We start from the raw sequence: 24,862 nt of genomic DNA on the forward strand, positions 1-24,862 counted from the left end.
TGAGTGAGTGACTCGCCATTATTGAAACACTTGCATGAAGGAAGCGGCAGAGCAATTCACACTCTTGTGCTGAAGGTGGCAGTAGCAAGCTGGTCGCTGATGTCACTACACGCACCTGATATATTTTACCGCAACATCGATAAGTGAGCAGTTTTGGGATGATTTAGTGACCTGGGTGCAAGCTTGATGTGCCTTCCTCCTGTATGTTTGTGACTTCAGATTGCAGAAAGGGATTCTTCTTCACATCTGCTAAATTAGATTGAACTTTCCGCCCTGAAGCCTGTCAGTCCTTGTAAAATTATATTCAGTGACTAAACCATCAATAAACTTTTTCTAAATTGTAGTACAACAATGCAAAGGTCCACTCAATAAAGGCACTGTCACCCACCCCCACAAATAAAAGAGCTAGACGTCCAGGCTTTCTTCATTAGAAGCAGCTACAGCTGTAATCTGGTTGTTTAACCAGTTGATCGATATTCACTGTGTTTAATGTGTTTTTGACGCCTTTTAGACTGTCGAACGCTGTGATCGGTTGTCTGAATCAGACCTCCGCTGCTCAGCCAGTGTGACATCAGCAAATTACTTTGTCTTTTTCATTGCCTTAAGTGTTTATCCTGTTAAACTTAACCACCCTCTGGCGTTTTAATAACTCCAGCTAAATAAAGAGCACTTGTAAAACATGTGAGAATGTGAGGTGCGTGGCCACTTTGTAGATAAGGTTTTATATTCGGATGCCCTCTCTGGGTTATTAAGAGAGTATCTTGAGGAAAGTGATCGAGGGGATTAGAGGACAGCGGGTGGCGGCGGAGGGGTCACAGTGCTGATTGGATCTAGCAATATCACGATCACATGCATCAGAAGCACCATTAGTTCCATCAGTGAGTGACTCATGTTGGCCTTAATCTAATAGTCCTGACACAAGATGCAGTCCCACAGCTGGTGTCGCGCTCCCCACACTGCTTTTAGCCACCGCTGCCTCTCAGCGACGCCTCTCGCTCTAACACTCTGCAGATGCTAATTAACTGGGAGAGAACTATGATTACATCAGCAGGAAATTGATTATTACTGGCTTCCTGCCGCACCACACCCTATACTTCATTAATAGCCAGTGCATTACAGGTGCAACCTGTTGCTCACTCATTGAAATGCTTCCTGCAGACAGCTGAAAAGTGTCCGTCATCACCAGATTTTAAAGTGGAATTACTGAATATTGCATGAGAATGCAATGTAGCTAGTGTTACCAACTTTTACAATATCTTCACTGACCTTTCGTCCACAGTGCATTCATGTACATTTGCTTTTGATGTGAGGGTTTATTCATTTGTATTTCTCAGCGAGGCTTTGGAATATTAACATTTTTTCATGGAGTTGCTATTAACATAGCAAGGTCTTCTTGTCCTCTGGGTCGATTTAATATCACTCTCACATCAGCCGCAGCAGGAGTGGATCACTTCCTTTTTGAGATGCGTCTTGATGGAATAGTGACCTTTTAATGGAAGTGGAAGCATTGCTGACTGACTGATTGTGTAAATAAAGGTAAAGGATATTGTACATCATTGTCCTCACTTTTAGCCGTAACCTAGTTTCAGGAATAGCCAACTTAACCGTTAATGCTTCAGCAGTGTTCTGCTGTCAGCTCATCCTGTTCGACCTGTAATGGATGTTCCTAGCACAGTAATTCTCCCTCAAACCAAACCACACAAATCCATTAAAACTTGGTGATGTTGCTTTGCAGCCCACGATGTAAAAAACACCCTCATGGTCCAACGAATCATGTTTCCATCACCTTATTTTGATACATATTTTGAAGTATTGCATTAGAAAATTATTATTGGAAGTTCTTAAAAAGTCTTTATACTCACTTGAGGCTGCTTTTCCCTTTTTTTCAAAGAGTTTTTCCATTGAGCTGTGACGTAGCAAATGTTAAACTCACTTTTTTCCGCTGCTGAATGTTCACAAACTTTGTCTTCCTTTCTGGACAGCTCATCCAACTGAAGGTAATTCTTCAACACCTCTGTCTTCTGCTGCTGGCAAAAGTATGCATGGGCTTGTTTATTCTTCTCTAAAACAGTTGATGGAAGGGTTGGCATTTCCTTTTTTGCTGCATTTCCTGCAGGTTTGCTTAAAATTCCCTTGGCAGGCAAACTGAAATAAGACCCACCACCACCACCCCAATGGTTGAAGTTACTCACAAGTGAAAAGTGAACCTTTAACAACTGGAGTGAGACTGAAGACTGAAAAGGTCCAGGAATCCAGGAAGGGACCTTTGTTGCATTTAAAAGAAAATACTTTTTTTTTGGGGGGGGGGGGGGGGGGGCAGTGAAGCAGCAGCAATAGAATAGTGGGCACAAGTAAACATCCAAGCAAATTATACTGAAGTTTCCACAAATGAGGCACAGTGGACTGGAAGCAAGGCAGCCCTCAAGACCTAGCAGCCAAGATGGAGAGGTAATAGGATCAGACATGTTGACCAACACCCAAAATAGCCATAGCACCATGGATGAAGAAGACTAACTGAGTTGTCAAAACTCAGCACATCATATTGATTTTTGAGTGCCGAGTTGAAACCCCCCAACATTGTAGTCATATATTTTTCTCTGCCTTTGCAAGCATCAGCAGTGCCACTTTGCTTGACGTCTATAAAGGTTTAAGTAGATTCCTTTCATGTATAATAACCACCCAACACTGCACAATGAAGATGAGTTTGTACTGTATTCAGTTTTTCATTCGCTGGTGCCCTAACTTAACCTTCCCTGGTTCCAAATTAAATGAGTGGGTGGTAATGGATCTGCCTGTTCATTGCTTTCTTGCCCGTCACATACAATATCTCAGGTGGTAATGCCTGCACTTGTAATGAAACTCACAGAAGTTACACATTTCTCCTCTGCATGGAAATATTTCCACTGCCGGTAATGGTGAGAGGTATTTTTGTGGAGGGTAGGTCAGGGGGATTAAAAGTTATCTGTCAGAAAAGTTAAAGTTTTAAAAGTCGGAGCTGAAACTTTTAACAAATACCCTCTCCTTAACCCCGCAACTTTGGATTATGTGGCATTTGGTGGCCATACTCTTTTTGCTTTAAAAACTTTCTTCGAGGACTGTCGGCTTGTCCTTTCAGACTCCCACCAAGGAGGAGACATGCATCGGCTTTGTTTTCTATGAACAGAACGGTGCTCGTGACAATTTTAACAGGGTACACTGATCACGCACCAAAATACTGTGTACTTTTTCACCATGTTTGCTGCTGCTGACCTTTTTAAAATCACATTCGGGCAGCATGAGTGAAGAAACCCTTGTGTACGATCATAATCACCTGCAGAAGTTCACGGAATGGAGGCTCGTCTCTGTCTCCTGTAATAAATACAAACTCAAATTCGGGCCCTATGTACGTAGCCCCTCTTCACACTTATAAGTGTGCCACTGGTGGCTTTCCAGACAACACCTGCTCCAAATTTTTCTCTCTTGCCATCCTGCTACTATTCACTTCAATAATGACATCCCAACAAGCCGACTTGAGCCTTGCAGAGGCTTGTTGGAAGGGAAGTTGGAGGAAGTTTGCTCTCGTCTATTTCCCTACAGTATGAGCTGGCCGGCTCGGATGGCAGCTGCATCGTTACTGCAGTATGACATGTTGTGTTATTCTTTATTTGTCTTAATTCATGGAACCACTTCTTGCTGTTTGCCAAGAATTGCAGTGCCTTTTCTACAAAGTAACTGGGTTTTTTTTGTTGTTGTTTTGGACACATTCCAAGTGCTTCTGCCCTCTTTTTGTGCTGCTGCCTGTCGCTTTTATGCAGGTTTATTCTGCAGACTATACACAGGAGAATTGTGTGCTTCTCCTTGCTTGTCTCCTTGCTGTTACTCTAATCTACGCCCGACTCGCTCCCTATCCCTCTCCCCTTTCTCTGTTTGGCCCGTTGTTGCCATGCCACCACATCACACTGTAATGGTATGGAGCTTGATGGCCAATGCGATAAGAGGCTGCAGCGAGACAGTGAATATGCTGGCTGCAGGCCTCGGCATTCACACTCTTGGACATTTGGCACTAAATGCACATCAGGTGAGGCAGAAGAGAGATAAAGAAAAAGTGTGGGTTTAATCAGAATTATAATTCACATATAATAATGCGCCAAGATAAATAACCAAATAGTGGGCACAGCTTTTATTAATCTCAACTGCAAAGGGAACAAGGCCTTTATCTCAAATGTCTCCTCTGTGCAGATCCACTCATATTTAATTCGCTTGCAATGCAAACTCAACATTTCTTCCATGTTTTCCTGTTTTCTTGATAAATAATGTACAGTCCTACTGCACTAATTTTAGCTGTAGTCAAGGAATAATGTTGTTCTGAGACCTCTATTTTCACTTACTGCTTTAGTCTATCCATCCATCCATTCTTCCATTTTCTTCCGCTTATCCTGTTAAGGGGGGCTGGAGCCTATCCCAGCAGCCTTCAGGTGAGAGGCGGGGTTCACCCTGGACAGGTCACCAGTCCATCACAGGGCCAACACATAGAGACAGACAACCATTCACAGTCACAGTCACACCTACGGTCAATTTAGAGTATCAATCAGCCTCGTCCCCTCTTGATGTCTTTGGACTGTGGGAGGAAGCTGGAGTACCAGAGAGAACCCAGGCAGGAACAGGGAGAACATGGAGACTCCACACAGAAAGATCTCAGAACCTTCTTGCTGTGAGACGACAGTGCCACCCTGCTTTAGTCTTTTTAACTATAAAATCTTTCCAGTTGCGCCAAAGGTCAAATAGCCTTTACATTTGTAGGCTGCTAATTAAAAAAAAAGGGATCTGTTGAGGTAAGGAAAGACTTTTCTCTACTTTTCATCAATTTCTGTGCAGTAGTTTTTTTGAGATTGCTGCTGACATCAAACAAACAAACACAAGCTGTGGATCTCATTACATCTTCTGTGGAGGTAACAAAACCATTTTTCTTGCTAAAAAAAACCTGCAACAGAAAACTCTGACTTGCAACAGCTTGCCCAACCAAACACAAAGTTAATCACAAAGCATTTGTAGCTTGGCTGCCGGCTGCGTTTAAAATCTTTTTAATGTTGTTGGGTTTTTTTTGTTTTTTTTTTGCGCGCGTATGTGTATCACTGTTGTCATAGTGCCAGATCAACATGCCTCCGCTAGCAGGTTGTACTTCACTGAAAATCTGTCCGCTACGATTGGATCCATGATTGAAGCTTCATTAACATCAGCCAGAAAGCCTTTAAAAACCTGTTACTGTGTTTGTGGAACTCAGCTAAGCTAGAAAGCTCATCTTTTTGGATGCTGTACCATTATTATGCTAATAGCAAAGACTTTTGATTAAATCCCTTTATTTCTCCTTTTCAAGTCAGGGCTGTCTCATGGCATCTTTCTCTCTTGAGTAACTGTGTCCTTTTGTTAGTCATACCTCATCTAAATACATTTTAAACAAGCTGCATGTGGCTGTAGTAAAAATTGTTTTTATCCCTTTTACATCAGCAGAAGCAGAATTTCATCAGGTGAGCAGTGTGTCTGGTCGAGACACTGCTCTGCCCCCTGTCCTCCTCTGAGCCCCGTCTGGCATTGCTGTGTTGTGCTGGGCCGGGCCGGGCTTGGCACTGTGCACGGAGGGGACAGATGGTCTTACATGTGATCTAGTGGGAGGTCCGGAGCCATACCCCAGCAGGGACTCTGGCAGCTGACAAGCCTGGCTCAGCATCCACGGTCCCTGGGCAGGACTGAGACAGGGGCGGCTACAGGACGGGCCACCCAGGTGTCAGGCCGACGCTTTGGTCAAGCTGCTGCACACTGCCACCATCACATACAAGAAATATTATGCAACAGGCCTCGAATCATGGTCACGTCATAAAACATCACGCTCAGCTGGTTTCTCATCACAGCACTGCCGAGAAGTGAATGTGGGGTGAAATATAAGAGCAGACAGATATTTTCAGACACCTTCAGCTGAGAAGCTTAAAATCTGCTCTGGATACAGTTGGTGTTCTTGTGTGGGCGGTTGTAAGCTTTTTAATGGGCCTACACTTTGCTGTGACAGCGTGTTGGTTTGATGGATGGAGAAGGAGTGAAGCCAAACTGCAGCAGTGCCTTTTTGTTGTTGTTGCTCTGTATTCATGTTGTTGGTGATGTTATCACAATTCTCATCCCAGCAAACACCAGCGGAGCCCTCAGTGGCTTACAGTCATCGAGTCATCATAGATCACGTCACACTGTCATTATGGCATTGAAAAAGTAACAAGGGCAAGCTATGGAGTGCCTGGATACTGCGGCCACAGCTGAAAATGCATTTATTTTATCTAACCTCCGCGACTCTGGGCCGGCTGATGCACTCCACGGTTAGTCAGCAGTCCTACCGCTTTGCCAGCTCAGCTTTTATTCCATGCCCTGGAAATTGAGTTTTGCTGGCCCTGTAATGTACTCAAAACTACATCTGCAACTGACTGATAAATCTACGCTTTGTTGCGCCTGACGGATGGCTGTGAAAATGAAAATTCACCATGGCATGTTGCTGTGTCAGGAGGAAGGTCACTTCAGATTTTCCCCTGCTCACCGAGGAATCCAGCAGGTTGAATATTTCCATTTTGTTTCAGACACTAGTTATGAAGCTTTAATATTTTCTTTAGCGCATTCGGTGAGATGACAGGTCTGCTGCGTCTCCTTCCCGCCAAGCTACGCTGTCGGGGCAGACTTAATAAAACACTGCTCTTTCTCCAATGTGTCAACAATATCTATTATTTGCAGAGGGAGAATGGGTTTTGTATCAACAGAGCAGTAATGATGTGTGCGCGTGCGTGCGGGGTTACATACGTGTGGGCGCCATTCAGCCAGCTTGATAAATACCACAAGATGACAGATCTTTATTGCAGAGCAGCAGTCAAGGTCTGACACTCCAAAGACCAATATCAAACTGCTAACAAGGCCTGGACGGGGAAAACCTCACAACAAAATGTCACAAGGCCTCTCTTTCCACACCTCTCTACTCTCCCTTTCTCCTGCTACCTCTACGTTCTGCCCTGACTTCTCCTGGACATTCAACAAATTGTAGTTCCTCTCTTTCAATTTGCAGACCATGTTACCTCGTTCCACAATGTGCAGCCCGAGGGGATCGTGGGTAGGCAGGAGCAACGGCCCAGGCCAGGTCCGCAGAGAGCTGATAACCTTTCAGTGTTGCTTTTGCACACTGTGTAAAGAACAATCAGTGCTTATCAGCGTCAACCACTGGCGAATGCTAATTCAATGTCATACAGACAGACTGCAGAGGGAGAATGAGTGCATCACCAGCTTTCAGTCACATGACGACAGCTTGGGACTGAAGTTTGTTGGTTTTTTATTTCACTTCCTATTCCATAATCCACTCCCTGTATCAATTTGATATAGGGACATAACCCTTGTATATATGTATACATATATATATACATATATACACACATATATATATATATATATATATATATATACATATATACATATATATATATATATATATATATATATATATATATATATATATATATATATATATATATATATATATGTGTGTGTGTGTGTGTATGTGTGTGTCTGTGTGTGTATAAATGTTATTACACCTGATATAAATTATTTTACCGTGATTTGCCAAAGTGCCACAATTTATAGAAATTATTTAAAACCAGTCAACCAAATGCGGAAGGTTACATTTTTCTCACAATGTACAACACCTTCTTACATTTGCACCGAATTGTACAAGTATTCCTTTAGGCTTTATTTATCACAATGCAGTAATTATTGCAATATGTTGTGCAACATAATAAACACCATCATCTCAGCTTATTTAGTTTGGTCCAGATTCAGCTTCATCTCCACTGTGTCGGTGGTGTCCTGGATAAAGCAGTGATACTCCCCTTTCCTACTTTTCCTGGTTTACTTGCGGGATTGTCGGTAGAGGAGGCTGAGCTGAGCGCTTAACGCGGTTCAGTATCTGTTAGTCACTTTGGCAAACAAACCTTGAATCCGTGCTGGTGTTATTCCTCGTACGAAGCTCCTCTGTTTCCACCATTCGTCACACAAATACAAAGACTCTTGGAATCCATCATCTCTGGCCTTTGATGTTGAAACGCCTGTTATCATTTGACCCCTTGAAAACTACTTGGTGTATTGATGAAGAGCATTGACAGTTGTGACAATAATTAGAGAAAGAAAGGGCATTTCCTCATTTATATTCCAAGAAAATCCTGTCAGAGGAAAAGGAATTGTATGAAAATGTCAAAAAGAATAGAATCTTTCTTTCCATGCTAGCATTAGTCGGAGAGTAATGTATTGACCGCCAGCTAGTCTGTAAAGGTTACTACCACTGGCATTTCAGCTATGGTAGAACCTAATTAAAATTCTGCAGGCTGGTAGACACATCAACATGGGAGGATGCTTTTGTGTCTAGTGAGCAGTTGAGCTGTTTGTTCCAGAAAAAGTCTTCCATCTGTGATTCTCCCTAATTTGTCTCTTCGCTTTCTTGTCTTTCTCTGCTCAGCGCGAATCGTGCGGAGCCGCCAGTGGTGTGAGATGACTCCCTGCCTGGAGGGGGAGGTCTGCAGCCTTCTCTTCAACCGCTCTGGCTGGACCTGCACCAGGGGCAGCGGTCGTATCAAGACTGTCACGGTAAATTACCAGACATGGTATTCATTTATGCCATATGCACTCAATATACGTTTTCTACATGGACGACCTCTCCCCCTCAAGTTAATGGTGTCCTGTAGCTTGAGCTCAGGGCAAGAGGCAGCGTCAAACAGCAGGTTGGCTTCAGAGATGACATTAATGGTGAATCCCATTCTCACCATCGCAGTGATGATACAAGTGTCCTTTGGTGCACAGTAGCACCAAAATGTTAAAAGCAATACTATACTATTTTAGGATAGTTGGATCACAAACAACCAGTCAGGCTTTGTCAAACCCATCCTTTGTTTCTATTATAAGTACACACCAGTAAAGGTACACATTACAGTATCCATAGCATGGCTTGTTGCAGCTTGGGAATTCAAAATTCATTCAGTCGGGGGCTTCCTGCTGACTAATAGGCACAAAAAGCAAATACCTGCTAAAGTACACTAAAGTACCTCTGTGGTAGTTCCAATACAGTAGGTGTCTCTTTGGGGGGCTGTTTTGCCATGAAGATATATACACACACACACACGCACACTTATGCTGTAAGTACAGTACAAGCTACACGCTGGCAATAAAAACTGCATTCTATTTAGATATTGTGAACGCTGGCTGACAAAGTAGTTGTTGTTCCGTTGCCTGTGTTTTTTCCTTGAATGACTAGTCATACTGTCTGCCGTGGAAAAAAGGAATAAAAGAACATGTAAGGCATTAAATTAAAACACTTATCATATTAACTAAATAAAGCATTAGCACAGCTGCCTGTGAAGACTGAACTTCTGCTCCCGATCCTATTTATCAGCAAAAGCTTTTTCCAGGAGTAAATCTTTTCCTCAGCCAAGTTTAAATGCAGCATCGAGAAAAACAGCATCTTGCTCAGAAGGCTTGGTTATCCCCACTCAACCCTGAAACAAATCATTTGAAAGGCAGCAGTGTGTGGAGAACCTCTCCACAATCCAGCCTGTCATTACAAATGGAAAGAGAAATTGTACTGAAATCAGATGATATCTTTTCCTTTATAAGTGGACATGTTTAATCCATGTCATATGTTGTTGTTGTTGTTGTTGTTTTTTAAGCATTTTTACGGAGCCACCTGTCAGGTGAACACTTTCCGTGGAAATGTTCAAGGGGATCCTTCATTTTCACTTTATAAAACATCAAGAGTGGTCAATCTGGAAAGTTTTAAGCATCCTTGCCTTGGGTTAATCAAAATTAATTCCTATTGAATAATCAGAAACATCATCATTTAACATGATATCCTGAACTGGCTCTCTGCTCTATTTGGACGGTTTTATACATCTGGAAGTCAGTGAGGTAAACAAGTGCAGCATATTGTATGATTTGAAGCAAAAAGAGCCACTTCAGCTGCAAATCTCAGTCTCATCAATTCAATATCAAACAGACCTGTGCGGCTGATTATCAGCACTCTTGTGCTGAATTCTACTATTACATGACACCACAGCATAATGATATCCCATAAACATCTGGAGCCTAGATTCAGATATTAATAGGAGCAGTTGATCAACAGCTGAATCGATAGAGCTAATGTTTATAAGAGTAGCAGAAAATAGAAGACAGTAGATTTATTTAAACCTTTAATACGTAGGCTTCTCTCTATGCAGATGGAGGATTTGCTCGGTGGTTAGAAATCTGATTCAACACTGGGAGCACATCGCCGTCATACCTGATCAGTGAGGGTTAACTTGACCTTTTCAGTGGTTGTATCGCTACAAAGGAAGTATCATTATTGATGCGTTGAAAGCCACGAGTGAAAAAAGAAACCCCCATCAGGGAGCTCTCAGGAGCACAGCTCCCCATGAAGGCAACTATACACGGGGCCACAATAGTCCCTCTCCAGCCTCTGTAGCTTGCCTAGTCAAAAACTGGGTCGCCATGGATACGGCTTGCACCGTACAGCTCACACTTTGTTAGTCGCTATGTTACCATCTTCTGCTAATTAATGTCTTTTGTGATGTGACTTTAAAAGCTAATTTGTGTTCGAAATTCCCAGAAGACTCACGGCCCCTTTATTCCCTCCTCAGGTCCACCAGCCATGCCTCTTCATATGGACAGTTACTTAAGAAGGTGGTTGGGTTTGTTATTCTAAGAGTGTAAGATACGATAAATCACTACAATAGAGGTTCGTGGAAAATAATACATTTCAGCTAAACTACAAGCTAAAGAAAATGTGAACCTGTGGTAGCAACTAGGGGAGTGCACCTGAGTCTGTTCATCCATAAAATGCTCCTGCATCTATATTGAGATGTCAGAGTGGAAGTGGGCATGGTTTGGACTGGAAGTGGTTATTATAAGCCACAATACAAGATAGGAAGAGAACAAATGATGCCAAATTGACAAATTAACACTAGGTTCAAGGATGTCAGGATAAATCTGGCAAGTGTTCATACATTCTGACCTGTAGTGCACATGCACAGTTGTGTAAACACTATGTAAAATACCCATATGTTACTTGCATAAATACCTATGTAAATCAAGCTGGCAGACTTTATTTGTATGCTATTTTTCATATGCAGTAAATGTTACACAAAATGCCATCCATCCATTCATCTTCTTCCGCTCATCCGGGGTCGGGTTGCTGGGGCCGCAGCCTAAGCACAGAAACCCAGACTTCCCTCTCCCCAGCTACTTAGTCCAGCTCCTCACGAGGGATCCCGTGGCGTTCTCAGGCCAATTGAGAGACACAGTCTCTCCAACATGTCCTGGGTCTTCCCCGAGGCCTCCGACCATCATCCTGACCAGATGCCCAAGCCACCTCATTTGACTCCTCTTGATGTGGCGGAGCAGCGGTTCTACTCTAAGGGAGAGCCCAGCCCTCCTCTGAAAGGACAACATTGGGGGTACAAGTGGCCAAAATGAGTTTCCTCCAGTCATTACCCAAAGCTCACGACCGTTGGTGAGCGTCGGAACATAGATCGACCAGTAAATTGAGAGCTTTGCCTTTTGGCTCAGCTCCCTCTTTACCACAATGGACCAATGCATCACTGTAGATGTCACACGAATCTGCCTGTTGAGGTCAGCAGCACAGCGCCCACACCATACACGGTGTTGACACTGCACTGCTTCCCCCTCCTGAGATGGCGGTGGTGTTCCAGAATCTCTTCGAAACGGTCCTGAAGTTGTTCTCCATGGCCTCGCCAAACACCTCCCATGTCCCAGCTTTTGCCTCACCAACCTCCAAAGCCACACACTGCTTGGCCTGCCAGTACCTGTCAACTGCTTCTCGAATCCCATGGGCCAAGAAGGCCTGATAGAACTCCTCCTTCAGCTTGACGGCATCCCTCACTGCTGGTGTCCACCAGTGGGTTCTGGGATTACCGCCACAACACAACTACACAAATATAAAGTAGTCTTTAAAAACAGAAACTAAGGACTTTTTTTTCATGTATGTATAATTTATCTTGCATGTGTGTGTTTGCATGTTCGTGTGAACATACTCTATCATGTTTATATATGTCACATATAATCTATTATACATATAAATATGTTATTGGCTTGAAATACTATATGAGGTATGTAGGTATATGATCCTTTTTATCATAGGTTTCATCAGTGGTTTATGAATATACGCAGATGGTCATATAAAACATAGTGTTTGCCCATATGCAGTAAAAATCTAGTATGTATATGTATTAGATTTTTGTAGTATTACATAGAAAACTTGGTCCTCATATGTGTATATATATATATATGAAGAGGTGACGTTGCGCAGAGCCCTGAGTACTGTGAGGGTAAACTCAGGATAATTTAAATTCAAATTACGCACACTTTAAAAAAAAAATACAGTCCGTAATATCACAATAGGGAGTCAATGAAGGAAGATGTAGAGAGATGTAACTCAGAGAGACACATCAGGGGAAACAGCACAATGCAGCATGTTGATATCAGCAGATGACACAATGGACAGAGCAGGAGAAACACTGCTCCTTGCTGTCAGGTACACAAGGCCAAAGGTCAACCTGTGACTGGCTTTGTTGATTTTCTCTTTTATCCCTCTCACTGGCTGTCTCTTCATCTCTCTCTTTCGCTCCTCTGCCTCCTCCATCCTGCAGCCCTGGGCAGCTGCGGCAGATTGCACGCACGCATTCCCGTCCTGCAGTAATCTATCCTGACAGCACACTTAGGTTAGTGTTTTGCTTTTGTACATACATTTATAAAAATGCAGATTATGTGTCTGTCTGTTTATTCTCAATTAGGTGTTGCTGCAGAGAATGAAGGTAATCACACATGATGCTGGTGGATGTTTGAGGGGGTGGGAAAAGGGAGGATTTGGCAGCAGAAAAGAGGAGGTATCAGAGGTATTTCTCTAAGACCTGAAATGGGAGGAAGATAAATGAAAATGAGAAATCTATAAAGCGGATTGATCAGAATAGAGTGTGGAGAGAAGGCTGGGGAGAGAAGGAGAGCTGGGGAGATGGCCAGGCTGCCTGGCGGCCTCTGGCCAAGCTCTCTCCGTCCACATCTGTGTGTGAGCATCGAGTGTGACGAGGGACTTTTTCATTCTGACTGAATCTATCGTCACGTGTACTTAATCAAATTACACACGACCATTTGGTGTGACAATGTGGGTTTCACGTGGGGCCGCACAGGCCTCCTCGTAGCCTGATGCTTGACGTGCTTCATGGATGATTTATACTAATTTGGTCTGCCAGTGACTCTTCTGTGAGCCCCACAGCATCACTCTTACATTAGCACTTGATACCTCACCCTGTGTCCTGTGGGCAGTTTGTGGGCTCAATTTATATACAGGTATATTATTCATGATGTTCTGAATGATGCGTTTCATTTAGAAGCATATTTCATTTCTGCACCACAACCCTGATTCCCCAGTGTCGTGTGACTGGCAATGGTTATTATTGAGGTAAAGAGGAAGTCCACATCAGGGGACAGGTTGGGTTGGTAACTACCGTAACACTGACCAGACTCGGTCAGCAGAAGAGTTAAAACTAACCAACAACTGTAACATCCTTATACAACTGACTCAGACATTTTGTGTCTCCCCTTAACATTTAATACAGTAAAAAAAAACAAACCTTCCAACACTAGAGTGCTTTAGTTTTCAGCCTCGCTGAGAGAGGAAAAAGGGGGATTTGTGTCCCTGTTGATAGTAGGGGCAGAAAATAGTATTAGGAGCCACAAGTAGTGAGTTTGCAAATATTTATTTGTACTCTGAAAGGGAAAAAAAAAAAAGTGGAATAGATGTTCCGCATTAGCCCAGTGTGAATTGGTGCTCTGCAAGATGACAAGTGGGACCCTAGTGGTGTTAACATGATTGTCTTTTGTGAGATTTAAAGACTGCACCTGATACTGCTGGCTTTATGTAAACCACAAACTAAATTTGCATGCATATTTACAATTTTATGTGCAACAACTAGAGGAGTAATCTTGCTGCATCAACAAGTACAAATAGATATACAAATACTGGGCTCCTAGTTGGTGGCTCATTGCTGCATGACATAAAAAAAAAAATCCGGTATCTTTTTTTTGTGGATGATAAGAAAACTACATTTTTAGTCTTATTAATTTTCTAAATGCAATGAAACTATTCCATGACCCTCAGGTCAAAGAAATCGAAGTTTTGATTCATTTGTACTGTGATATTAAGAAAAACATTTCAGAGTATTTCTGTTGTTCCCACCCACCACTCTGCACCATGGAGACTCACATGAATATTCACTTGTGATGTATGTATCATTTTCCGTCAGATGAATGAAAAATAATTACCCAGGTAAAAAGCACAGCAGGGTACACCACTAAAACTCTGTGAGTCAAGATTCTTATCGCACACGTAATATGTATTTAATTGCTCTCTTCCATGAGAATAGTTGTTATGAAACTTAAAGGTTAATCTGCCTATTTATTAAAAACTTGCAGAGACCTGTAGATATGAATGAAACTGCGGAATATGATACAAATGATCCGACAAAAAAAAAAGATTCATGTATATACAAGCTTATCGGCAGCCCGCACACACACACACACACACACACACACACACACACACAGAGCCCTCCTATGTGTGTGTCTCACAGTGGCACTGCCAGGTCACACGCTCCAGCCTAACCTGCTAATGGAGTTTGCATATGCAGCCTGCTGTCCACTGCCAGCTCGCCATTAATATGAATCACTCTCTGGAGGCCCCCCCCAAACAAGCCAGCAATTTGTCTTCACTAGTGAGCTGTTGAAAGGTCTTCACATGATATTCTTTGAGGTGGAGAATTCAGCAGGGGTTTTGTGTTGGTGTGTGTGTGTGTGTGTGTGGGGGGGGGGGGGTTATGAGGTGTGTCTCTTACACTTGACAGGAAAGTGTGGATGTGAAATGCTGGGTTATGCAAGAGTGTAGCTTTGTGTTGGATGTCTGTGAAGGCCTGAGAGGTGGAAAGTGATAAGACAGCAGGAGTTTTAGTCAGAATTTTGTCCGTTCAGGCGAGCAAGACGATGGTGGGTTTGCATCACACACACTCGCTGCTTGGTGCCGCACTGATCTCTGCTATCATCCTAATAAAGTGATGGGCACAAATTCAAATCAGACCAGAATGAGACTTGACTTTTTTTCCTCAGATATTACCATTGCAGTTGAAAATGTTCCTTCACAGGCTAGATGGTGTTAAATTTGTGAAGTGTAGGTAATAGAACCCCTGATGTGATCAGAGACCGACTGCAGCTTCACATCCCTCGGACAATACTCGACAACAGCGGCTCCGCCCACGCAGTGAATTCTCAGCGAGTGTTCAGCCTGGAAAGAAAGAGAACAGTTGCAGTCTGGCATTTTTGTCAAAGGAAGGACAGTTGCTAAATGAACAACACACAAATAAACACACACACACACATATCCCCCAGCAGGTCAGATTTTCTTGCATCATGCAGTTTTTTTCAATGTTTTCTGTTTGGTTTTGCTGCTCTGGTGGCCCTCCTCCAGCTACAATATGTGCTCTGCGCTCCAGCGTCGGCCAGGATAGTGGAGTGTGTGTGTAGTGCTGACATTGTCGCTGTTAACGTGAAGAAGACATCATACACACTTCTGAGGCTCAACAGGGTTTCAGACAGGAAGCCATTTGACACTCTATTTTCATTGAAGTAAAAGGTAGGGAAACAGAGAACATGCGGGAAACTGGCATCACAGCGCCACATCAGTCCCACTACCCCTGTCTAGTTCTGAACTGCAGATAATGCTGACAGTGTCCTTGTGTAACATTTCTTTGCATTACAGTTCTTCATGTCTATGATAAACACACCAGGCAGGCTGAGTAAGTGGTGTGTCACCATGGTCACTGCTGCGCTGCCAACCCATCTGACCAAAGAGTGACTTCTATTGAGCTCGCTCCTCAGAGCCGATGCAACTCGCCTGTACGCAGCTTTGAATGATGTGATCAGTGGCAGAGCTTGTTGAGATGTGCCGGAAATGCTCGTCATCTACTGTAACGCAAACGATTGCTTTTTTCCCCCAAAACAAATGCTTCAGTAGATTTTTTTTGCTTCTTTGGTGACATTGTTTCACTTTTGCTCTAAGCTCACATCAACATATATATATGTATTTTTTTTTTTCTTTGCTAGTCTATTGAGGATGCGAAAAAAACTGGTTTTGGAACAAAAACGGTGTGTGTGTGTGTGTGTGTGTGTGTGTGTGTGTGTGTGTGTGTGTGTGTGCGTGCGTGCGTGCTGCCTTTATTCACAAATTGCTATGTGTACCACTATCAGCATGAATAATAGATAATTAGAGAAATAGCTGATGTTCCCAACATGGACTTAATTTCCTCAAAGTGACTCACATTTGCTCAGATGAATTTTATAATAGCCCTCATCAGTTTTTCAATAATTTGTTTTACATTATTAACGCTTTCTCTGCCAGTTTTTGTTTTAAAAAGTTGCCAGCCACCGACAGTTTTTGAATATTTCACTCATCTTTCCTCAGAATATTTTGTGCTCATGATTATAAAAAAAAACCCTCAACATATCAAAAGAATAACAAAGCTTCTCCCTCTTTTAAATTTTCATTGTTGTTTGTCCATTCTTTTTTTAAATCAACATTTGAATGAGGGTTGGTTTAATCAAAAACACATTTTATGGACAAAAAGCAGAGAAAAATGCATTTTTGTCATAGAAGTGATTTTCAAGCATAAAATTGCTGATTTTGTCCCTGGTTTTTCTTTCTCCAAAAGAGTTGTAAAGTACAAAAATAACAACCAGTGTGTCCATCTGCCTCCTCTACCTGACTAGAGTGCCCCTAAATCTGCCTGGTGCAGCACCAGTGGTCCCCAAGAGCACCACAACATCCACCCATCTGCTGCATCCTCCAGTTTCTGTAGATGCTTCTTTAGTTGTTTTTGAATCCGGAAATGCAGTACTCTTTCATAAGGTGCGCGATAGCGCCCCCTTCAGTGAAAACATTGGTTGTTAGAAAGCATTAACTGCAGGCTACAGCACCACTCAGAATAGCAAGGGGCTCGTTGTTGGAGCATTAGCGAAAGCAAAGAACACCTGCTGTGAACACAGCTTGCTACAAAGCTAACAATAATGCCACTGAAGTTGAACAGCAGAAAGTCGTTTGTATAGTTTTTGTCACAATTGCCTCTGAACTATTCATGCCAAAAGCATAAAATTTGAAATCATAAGCTAGAATTTGAGCTAACAGACAAAAAAAAAAACACCCACAAGTTTTAGGAACCAAAAAGATCTATCCACCTAACATTTCCACAATACAAGATCTTCAACTGTGCAACACTCGGGTTTTGACAACAAAACCAACAAACAGATAATTGGTTGAACATCAAGGATGTAAGCCTGTAATACAGGTCCACAGCTGTAGGTTAATCCTCACTCCTGAAGGAAAGCCCAAATACCACATGTTATATACTCACTGCTGGAAAGTTAATTTCTCCTGTGGTATAGCAGAATTGTCCTATTTTACTTCAAGTAGTTTTTTTGTTCTGAAATCTCACATATATGCTTGAACTCCTTTTTTTGTGTTTGTGTGTGTGTGCTACTAAACACACAAATAACACGCATCTCATTTCGACCAAATACATTAGTCAAGACAGGAAGACGGTGGTAATTTATTGTCTCACGAGCTACTCTGAGAACAATGTTTGTGCTGTGTGCTATATTTAAACCTCTAATCTACATGAAGCAATTCATAGGTGCAACTTGTGCCACGGAGTAGCATTTTCACAGACGGATGTATTTTGTTCTGTGCTAATTTAAAACAATAATCTTGTACTTGGCACTAAATGCGAGAAAATCCCGAATGCTTCAGGTGGCGAGTGGCGCGAGGATGATACATTGTTGCAATTTCTCAACTGGTCCGGTTCGCGTTCACAAAGGCCAAACTCAAACGGTCCAAAAATTGTCACGTGGCAGCAAAGTCGCTCGGTGATTGCTTATACAGTTAAGGCGGGTAGACGCAATTTTTACTGTACACCGTGGAGCATCGTCTGCTCATTTTCATGTTGGTGCTGATCTGGACTGCATATCAGCAGACTTTAACGGACCGCGCATATGAATGGCTGGGAAGACTGCAGCAATTAAATAATGTATTAACACACGCACGTCACAGAAGATGCTCTGCAATCGGATGGTCTTATCACAGAAGACGACAGGCGATAATGAGAGCCTCGTTCCATGGTTTTTTTCCTTTGCCATACAAGCTTGACCAGTGAGGTAAGTGGACTATAAAAAGCTCACCATCATGTTAAAATCACAAAGCTGGCTCATCATACAAACAGAATATGACGTGTAAAACCGCACGCTTCCTGTGATTGGTGCGGATGGGGTTCACACCAGAAGTAAACCGCTCAAGAGATCACTTGGTAGTGGTCTGAGACCACCCCTACCAGGCGGACCCGAGACCGGTTGACTGGTCCGCGCCAGAGTTCGAGGCCAGCGTTCACACCAACCAAAACGAACTGCACCAAGGAGGTAAACGCTCCAGGGTTCAGCTCAACTGGACTAAACACGGCTGGTGTGAACGCAACCGTAGACAATTTGACTTTTAGATGCTACCCTTTCTTTAAACCTGTCCCAGGGAAATGAAAACCTCTGGATATTTCAATATCATTTGTAGCTGCTTCAGCATCAGTGTGGCTTTTCTTATCTCTTATGTGACTTGTGTGTATTTCTTATATTCTTCTCCTATTGGTCTCAGATCTGCTTTCTGGACATCGTGCATACAGATTTGTATCTTCAATAGGAAGCCACCTTTAGATGAAGGTGTTCTACGGTGGTAAAATCCCTTTTCATCAGGTGCTCCAGCGCTGTGGCCGGCAGTATCCATTTAACCTAAATGTAATGCATAATGAGAGAAGCAAAGTGGGTTGTAACTCTTTGTACTGAATGATACATGCAGAAGAAAGAGCCCCGAATAAAAGGATGTGTTATAAATGGTCTTGCCTCTAATACAGTGAGGAGAGTGTTAGTGAGGAAATCAGTACTGGAGGTAATTAGAGAAATGTTTACAAGAACCAGGCAAGAGCTTTGCTCAAATGAGAGATATGCATGCTGTGCACGCTGTCCCTCAATGCTCTGCTGCTTTTCTCTCTCATTCACAGTTCAAATTATTAAATTTTGTGCCTCAGCAAGTAATTCCAACCATCGTGCACAACTAATAGAATCTATATCAGCAGTGTCGAGTTGAAAGTTTAACCTTTACCCGAGTGTTTTTGAAGCACTTTGCACCAGGGGACACTCAAATCTGCAATTAACTGATACTACCTTTTAATTTATCATTAATCTGATTGTGTGAACGCACCATCGTAATTTCCTGTCATCTTCCGCTGTCATTTTGCATCATCAGCCTCTCCCTGAATCCTCAGGGATAACATACCGTAGCCGGGCTGCTTTGCCTTTTGGATGTACATTTACAAAACGCCGGCACGCTTGCGCCTGCCAAAACATCCAGAGTACATGAAGGTTAGCCTCGATAAGCCAACATACCTCTGTTTCAGTTACGGAGTTTTTATTATTCATCAAACAGAAAAGAAAAATGCACTCGGTTGGTTTGTCCTCATCTGTTTGTTGGATGCTGTGGTATCAATCTTGAGGCGATAGCGTGGGGACTGATGCAGAAAATATATTGAAATAGGCAAGATTGATAGAGAGGTTCAGGAAAGAAAGAAACTCCGTGCCTCCTATCCCCATGTTCATTTGAGTAATCACAGGCGTGTTGGAATACACACAATACCGCAGGAAGCTTCATGATTATCCTCCCAGTATGTTTCCATCAGTGCTCACTCACAGGGCGTAGAAATAAAGCAACGCATTTGTTCTTTGTTTTGGTTTCCTCTTGTACTGTCATCGACGATTAACTGAGTTCTCTTTTCATGTTGCCTTCGCTGGGCGTTTCTTGCCCTCCCTCCCCTCTCCTCTCCTCTCAGTCTGAGACCCTGACTGACTGTGGTCCCTTCTGCTGTCACTTTCAGCATACTTCACCCCGCTCCCCTATTTGAAGTTCTGTCATCACCAGGCTTTGAACTGCCATTTGTGTTTTACCCAGCACACTGCTCGTCTACAGAGCTTTGTCTGGTGTGAAATTGTCAGAGCCGGAGGCCACATTTCAACACAGCCTGTTTATAATACTTAAAGCAAAGCCTGTTTCTGGCCTGGACACTTTCATGCATACCCCCCCCCCCCCCCCCCACTGTTCAGTGCTAATACCACAAAATGCATTTACTCCCCAGTGCCACTATGTAAACAATATCAAGCAAAGTTCTGAGCCGATGTATTTCTCCATGTCTCCATATGCATGTTAGAGCACCACAGGGATGACCTGTTTTGTCACCTGGAAGGTAGCATCACCGTCCCCACCACCATGGGCTCACGAAGACAAACTGGTGATTAATAAATTTCTGCGGTGAACGAGACTTTATGAGTCTAAAGCTCCCTCGTTCAGTATAATAATCTTCACCACTGTTAAGATGTTGAAAGCAATCATTACTAGTACAAAGCTCCATATCATAATGCACCAGCTGCGCATCAAACTCATGTCCTCAACTTCAAACACAACGAGCTTGGCGCTGCCTCCACTCTGTAGTTTTTTTTAGACGTTTGTAGTTTTTTTAGCTTCATGTAAGCAACCGCCGTATTAAGCGGGTATGAACCTTCCATCGAGAGGGGTGGTAGCAATTAAACGGTCCCCTGCGGGACTTCTGGTGCTTTTTTTTTTTTTTTTTTGCTGCTAATACCCCAACATGAATGGCCCTTGCAGTGTTTTTGTAGGTTTTTGCTGATTTTCTCCAAATCGTTTAGAATAAAAGAGCACTGCTTTGCAACCCATAGTTTTCATGCTGCGTTTTTGTACTGATCACACCCACTGCTTTCAGATCATTTTCTCTGACACTGGCCCATGATGAATTTTGAATTACTGTCACTTGTAGGAACAAACCCACCAAACTTCCCAGCTCCTCTGAGTTATGTGAAGCTGCGGCATCATTCTAGTTTCCTGCAGCAGGCAGATAATTTCCAACAAGAAACCCCCCCCCAACTCCTCACCTCTTGTACAACACCAAACTGCTGGGAGAAGTTTGCTCTTAGATGTTTGGAACATGAAGCAGTTTTTTTTTCCCTCTTGCTAAAATGGGAAGTGAATAATTGTGACTGGGTGAGTTTTGTTCCATTGATTAAATAATGACTTAGCATGGTGCGGCTGTGTTCACAGCTTCCTCCGCTGACCCTGAATGTGAAATAATTAAGCAGGATTTTTATTTGTACTGAATGTTTTTACATTTCGGTACTTTTTCCTCTGCAAAGTCTGTCTATTTCTGTGTAACATCAGTGACAATTCAATAATTACAGGATTTGTGTGAGTGTGTGTGTGTGTGTGTGTGTGTGTGTGTGTGTGTTTTTATATAACCATTTCCCCAGATATACTGCAGCCAGATGGGTTGTAAATAATGATTGTGCGATAGCTCTTTGCCTGATGCACCAATGCTTTTGTAGACTGTAGCTGTGCTTGTTAGCCTCGTAACAACAGCAGTGCCAGTGGCTGGTAATGACTGGGACTCCGAGTCTGCAGTTGATGACATCAACAAAGGTCCTGTGCAGGAGTCCACTTGTTAGCAGAGACCCCAGGCTAAGGTTTCTATTTAACACAGTGGTGTCTCTCTAATGGCCGTGTGGGCTGCTGCTGCCGCCGCTGCTGCCACCTGGTGAGTTTTGTGGCTTTAAGTGCCACCAAATCTGTTTTGTTTCCCTTAGTGAACAAGCAGACTGCTCTACCTTTTCCTTTCCCTTTTTGGAGCCAAAGATTTCAGGGCGATTTTTAAAAAAATATTATTTGTATATTATGAGTCATATACTGTATCTCAAAAATACTTTGATCCTAAAATATGCTGTGTTGATGATAAGGAAGGAAGTTAATTGCATCCCATAATATTTTTGCCATTCTCCACTGGCACTCTCAAAGATGCAGGCGCTGCACCTCATTTGAACTGTGAAACTTTATCATTTATGCACAGTGCTCAATGTTTACAAGTGATGATGAAACGAGGGCACTTCCAGCTCAGCGGTGAGGTCCAAATTTTACCTCACCTTGCAATTAACAAATTTGTGCACTCCTCTCTTTCCTTCTCTCTCACTCTTTATCTGTGAATCTCCCTCATCCCTCGTGCCAGTGGGAGATGAATGTCTTCTATGTCCTTGGACTCCTGTCTTGTAAACACCATAGAGGGTGAGCACTGTTTACCGGTGTGCGCGGCAGGCAACCAGCCGGCTCCGGCTCTTGCACAGTTGGTCCTGTGGGGCCAAACTCACCTTGTTACCCTTTTAATTAGTAGGAGCAGTTAATAGTGCCGGCCTCCTCTGCTGCCTCAGCACTCTGCTGCGACTCCAACAATTCCTCCGATCGATAGCCGAGATCTGAGCGGGAGAGACGAGGGAGCTGAGCTGCTCTATTATTGGGGCAGCTGAGGTGCATTCAGTTCAGAGAAAGCTAACAACATGCTATTTTCTTTGAAGGAACCTTTTGGAGTGGTTGTATCATCTATGTACATTTGAAGGGACAACAAGTTTTTTGAGTTTCCTCGTGCTCATTCCTCGCCTCCGTCTCCCACATTTCTTCTCTATTGAAAATGAATGTAATCAAAAACGCGAAGGGTTTGATCTGCAGATTCTGTTGTGGCCTTTCGAAGCTTTTATCCCTTCCAGCGACTCGCCCCCTCTGCTCATTTCTTTTCTTGTTTTGATTTAAAGATGCAATAGAAGTACTTAGCATTTAGATGACATGCTGCTGGAGAGGTGTGATGGATCAGCGCCTCTTCAGAAGACTGAATTTCTTCAGCAGCATCAGGACCAGTATGCTGGTCGGACAGACAGAGCGACAGAACGCAGGATGACGAGCTGGGCGGGCAGCAGAATACCAAGTCTGCCTCGCTGCTGCAGAAAGCCTGGCACAGCCCAGAGTAGAGGAGCGGCTGCGGGGAATGCCAATGTGCTGCCCAGACAGCCGCGTCGCCTTGGTTCCTCTGATTGGTTCAACAGACCATTAGCTTCCTGATTATGATTAGCCGAGTCATTATCTACACAAAAGTGGCTCATTCACCAATATTAAGAAGACAAGGAAGCTGCTTTCCTCCTGCGGTCGTGGTGTTTTCATGTGGTCTCGCTAAAGATGAGTGGAGGAGTCAGTGTGTTTATCGCGCTGCCCTACAGCACCTATTGATGGAAGAAAGAAAAGGCCTGACACTCTACAATACAGCTGATGAGGCTGCCATCACGCTAGAGGAGATGGGGGGGGGGGGGGGGGGGGCGGACAAAATAACCTTCAGCTTGCATTGTCTCACCTTAGATATAATTGCTGAAACATACCATCTGCGCTTTTAAATGGACATATGCTGCTGGGCGTCCAAGGCCAATTTGTTGAGGGAAAGTTGAGCTAAACATTAGTGAAGGCTTGACCCTCTCTTCCACCCATGTTGACCTTCTTCTCTTCTTCTGTTTTTTCCCAGCCTTTGCCCAAGGAGCCATCGTAGGATGCAGCAGAAGACAAGTATGTGAGTTTTAATGATGTATTTTAGTGTCACTGGCAGCGCATACAGTTGAGCTGATTTACATTGATCCCTGCATCTTGTGGAAAGAGACACCTGATCAACAGTTTCTCCTTGAAAGCTCAAAAGTTGAATAAATGCTGAGACCTGGAATATATTGAATCCATCCGTCCATACATTTTCTGAACTGCTTATCGTTAAGGATTGTGGGGGGGCTGTAGCCTACCCCAGCTTGAATTGGGCAAGAGGCAGGGTTCACCCTGAACGGGTTGCCAGTCCATCGCAGGGCCATCAGGAACAATTAAGGGTTCGGTATCTTGCTCAAGGATATTTGGACATGGTCACAGAGGGAATTGAGGATCGAACCAGGGACCCTTTGGTTGCTAGACGGCAACTCTACCCCCGGTCCACGCCGCCCTATAGAAATTGAATCATTAGAGTCGATTCAAGCTGTATCTTCTAGGAAAGCACTCAGTGTCAAGCTTAAATAAATAAAATCACACAGGATTTGGGGAGGACACAATGGAATCCTTCATTTTCCCTGGAGTTACTTTGCTGTATCCCTGCGCCAAATTGAAGGGAGTTGTTGGAAGTTGTGAAATAATTCAAAATGGAGACTAAAAGCACTACTGCTGTTACATCAGAGGAAGGTTCTGGGTTTTCTTCCAGGACAAAACAATTTCCTAAATGTCATTGTGACCAGTTTTGTTGTCTGCATAACTTCCTGTTGGTAGAGTCTTAAAAGCGTTATGTAAACTGGACTCAAGTTAGCTTGACTACGCTGGCACGAAAAACCGCACAAACTTAAAAAAAAAAACACAAAAAAAACAAGCTAAATTCTCCCCCCGAGAGCATGACTGAGTATCCATGAAGTTTTTATGTTCTGCAAAAACAGGGGCATTCGGAATCTGCATGCCGTATGTCTCCTAGCCAATACTCTAAGATTGATTTTCCCTCTTCCACGGAGAAAACAAAATGAATCACGCACAATTACCAAGGACAGGGAGGAAAGGGGTACTGGGGGCGTCATAAATATTTATTTGCCAGCACTGGGAATTTGTGCAATTCTATGTGGATTTACCAACTCATATTTACGTGTCTGAATGATTTATATATATGCAGTCCTGGGTGTCAAATTTGTCCACTGTCACCCTGAATCATTTATGTATGAACATTTATGGATTTATCCATAGAACACATTCATGGCAGGGTTCCATTATTATTCAAATGGCCGT

General features: G+C 43.1%; 1 protein-coding gene across 5 annotated transcripts in view; it reads left to right on the plus strand.

The window, feature by feature from the left end:
• Positions 1-24,862, plus strand: part of tafa5l (TAFA chemokine like family member 5, like) — a 46,652-nt gene that overhangs the window by 16,577 nt on the left and 5,213 nt on the right. Inside the window, exons 3-5 of one of the 5 annotated variants that reach the window (XR_015117907.1) lie at positions 8,507-8,634; positions 12,705-12,776; positions 23,589-23,633. Coding sequence is in view for 3 of the 5 variants with exons in the window: in XM_086214153.1 (XP_086070279.1) it covers positions 8,507-8,634; positions 10,677-10,715 (167 nt within the window). In the remaining 2 variants the exon portion in view is untranslated. Of the gene's footprint in view, positions 1-8,506; positions 8,635-10,676; positions 12,021-12,704; positions 12,777-23,588; positions 23,634-24,862 lie in introns of those variants that run through there. The other 4 variants (XR_015117906.1, XM_086214155.1, XM_086214153.1 and 1 more) reach the window with 4 other exon arrangements.

Source organism: Aulostomus chinensis, chromosome 9, assembly GCF_037954235.1.
Source record: "Aulostomus chinensis isolate RoL2024-O1b breed Wild chromosome 9, RoL_Achi_v1.0, whole genome shotgun sequence".
Taxonomy (NCBI): domain Eukaryota; kingdom Metazoa; phylum Chordata; class Actinopteri; order Syngnathiformes; family Aulostomidae; genus Aulostomus; species Aulostomus chinensis.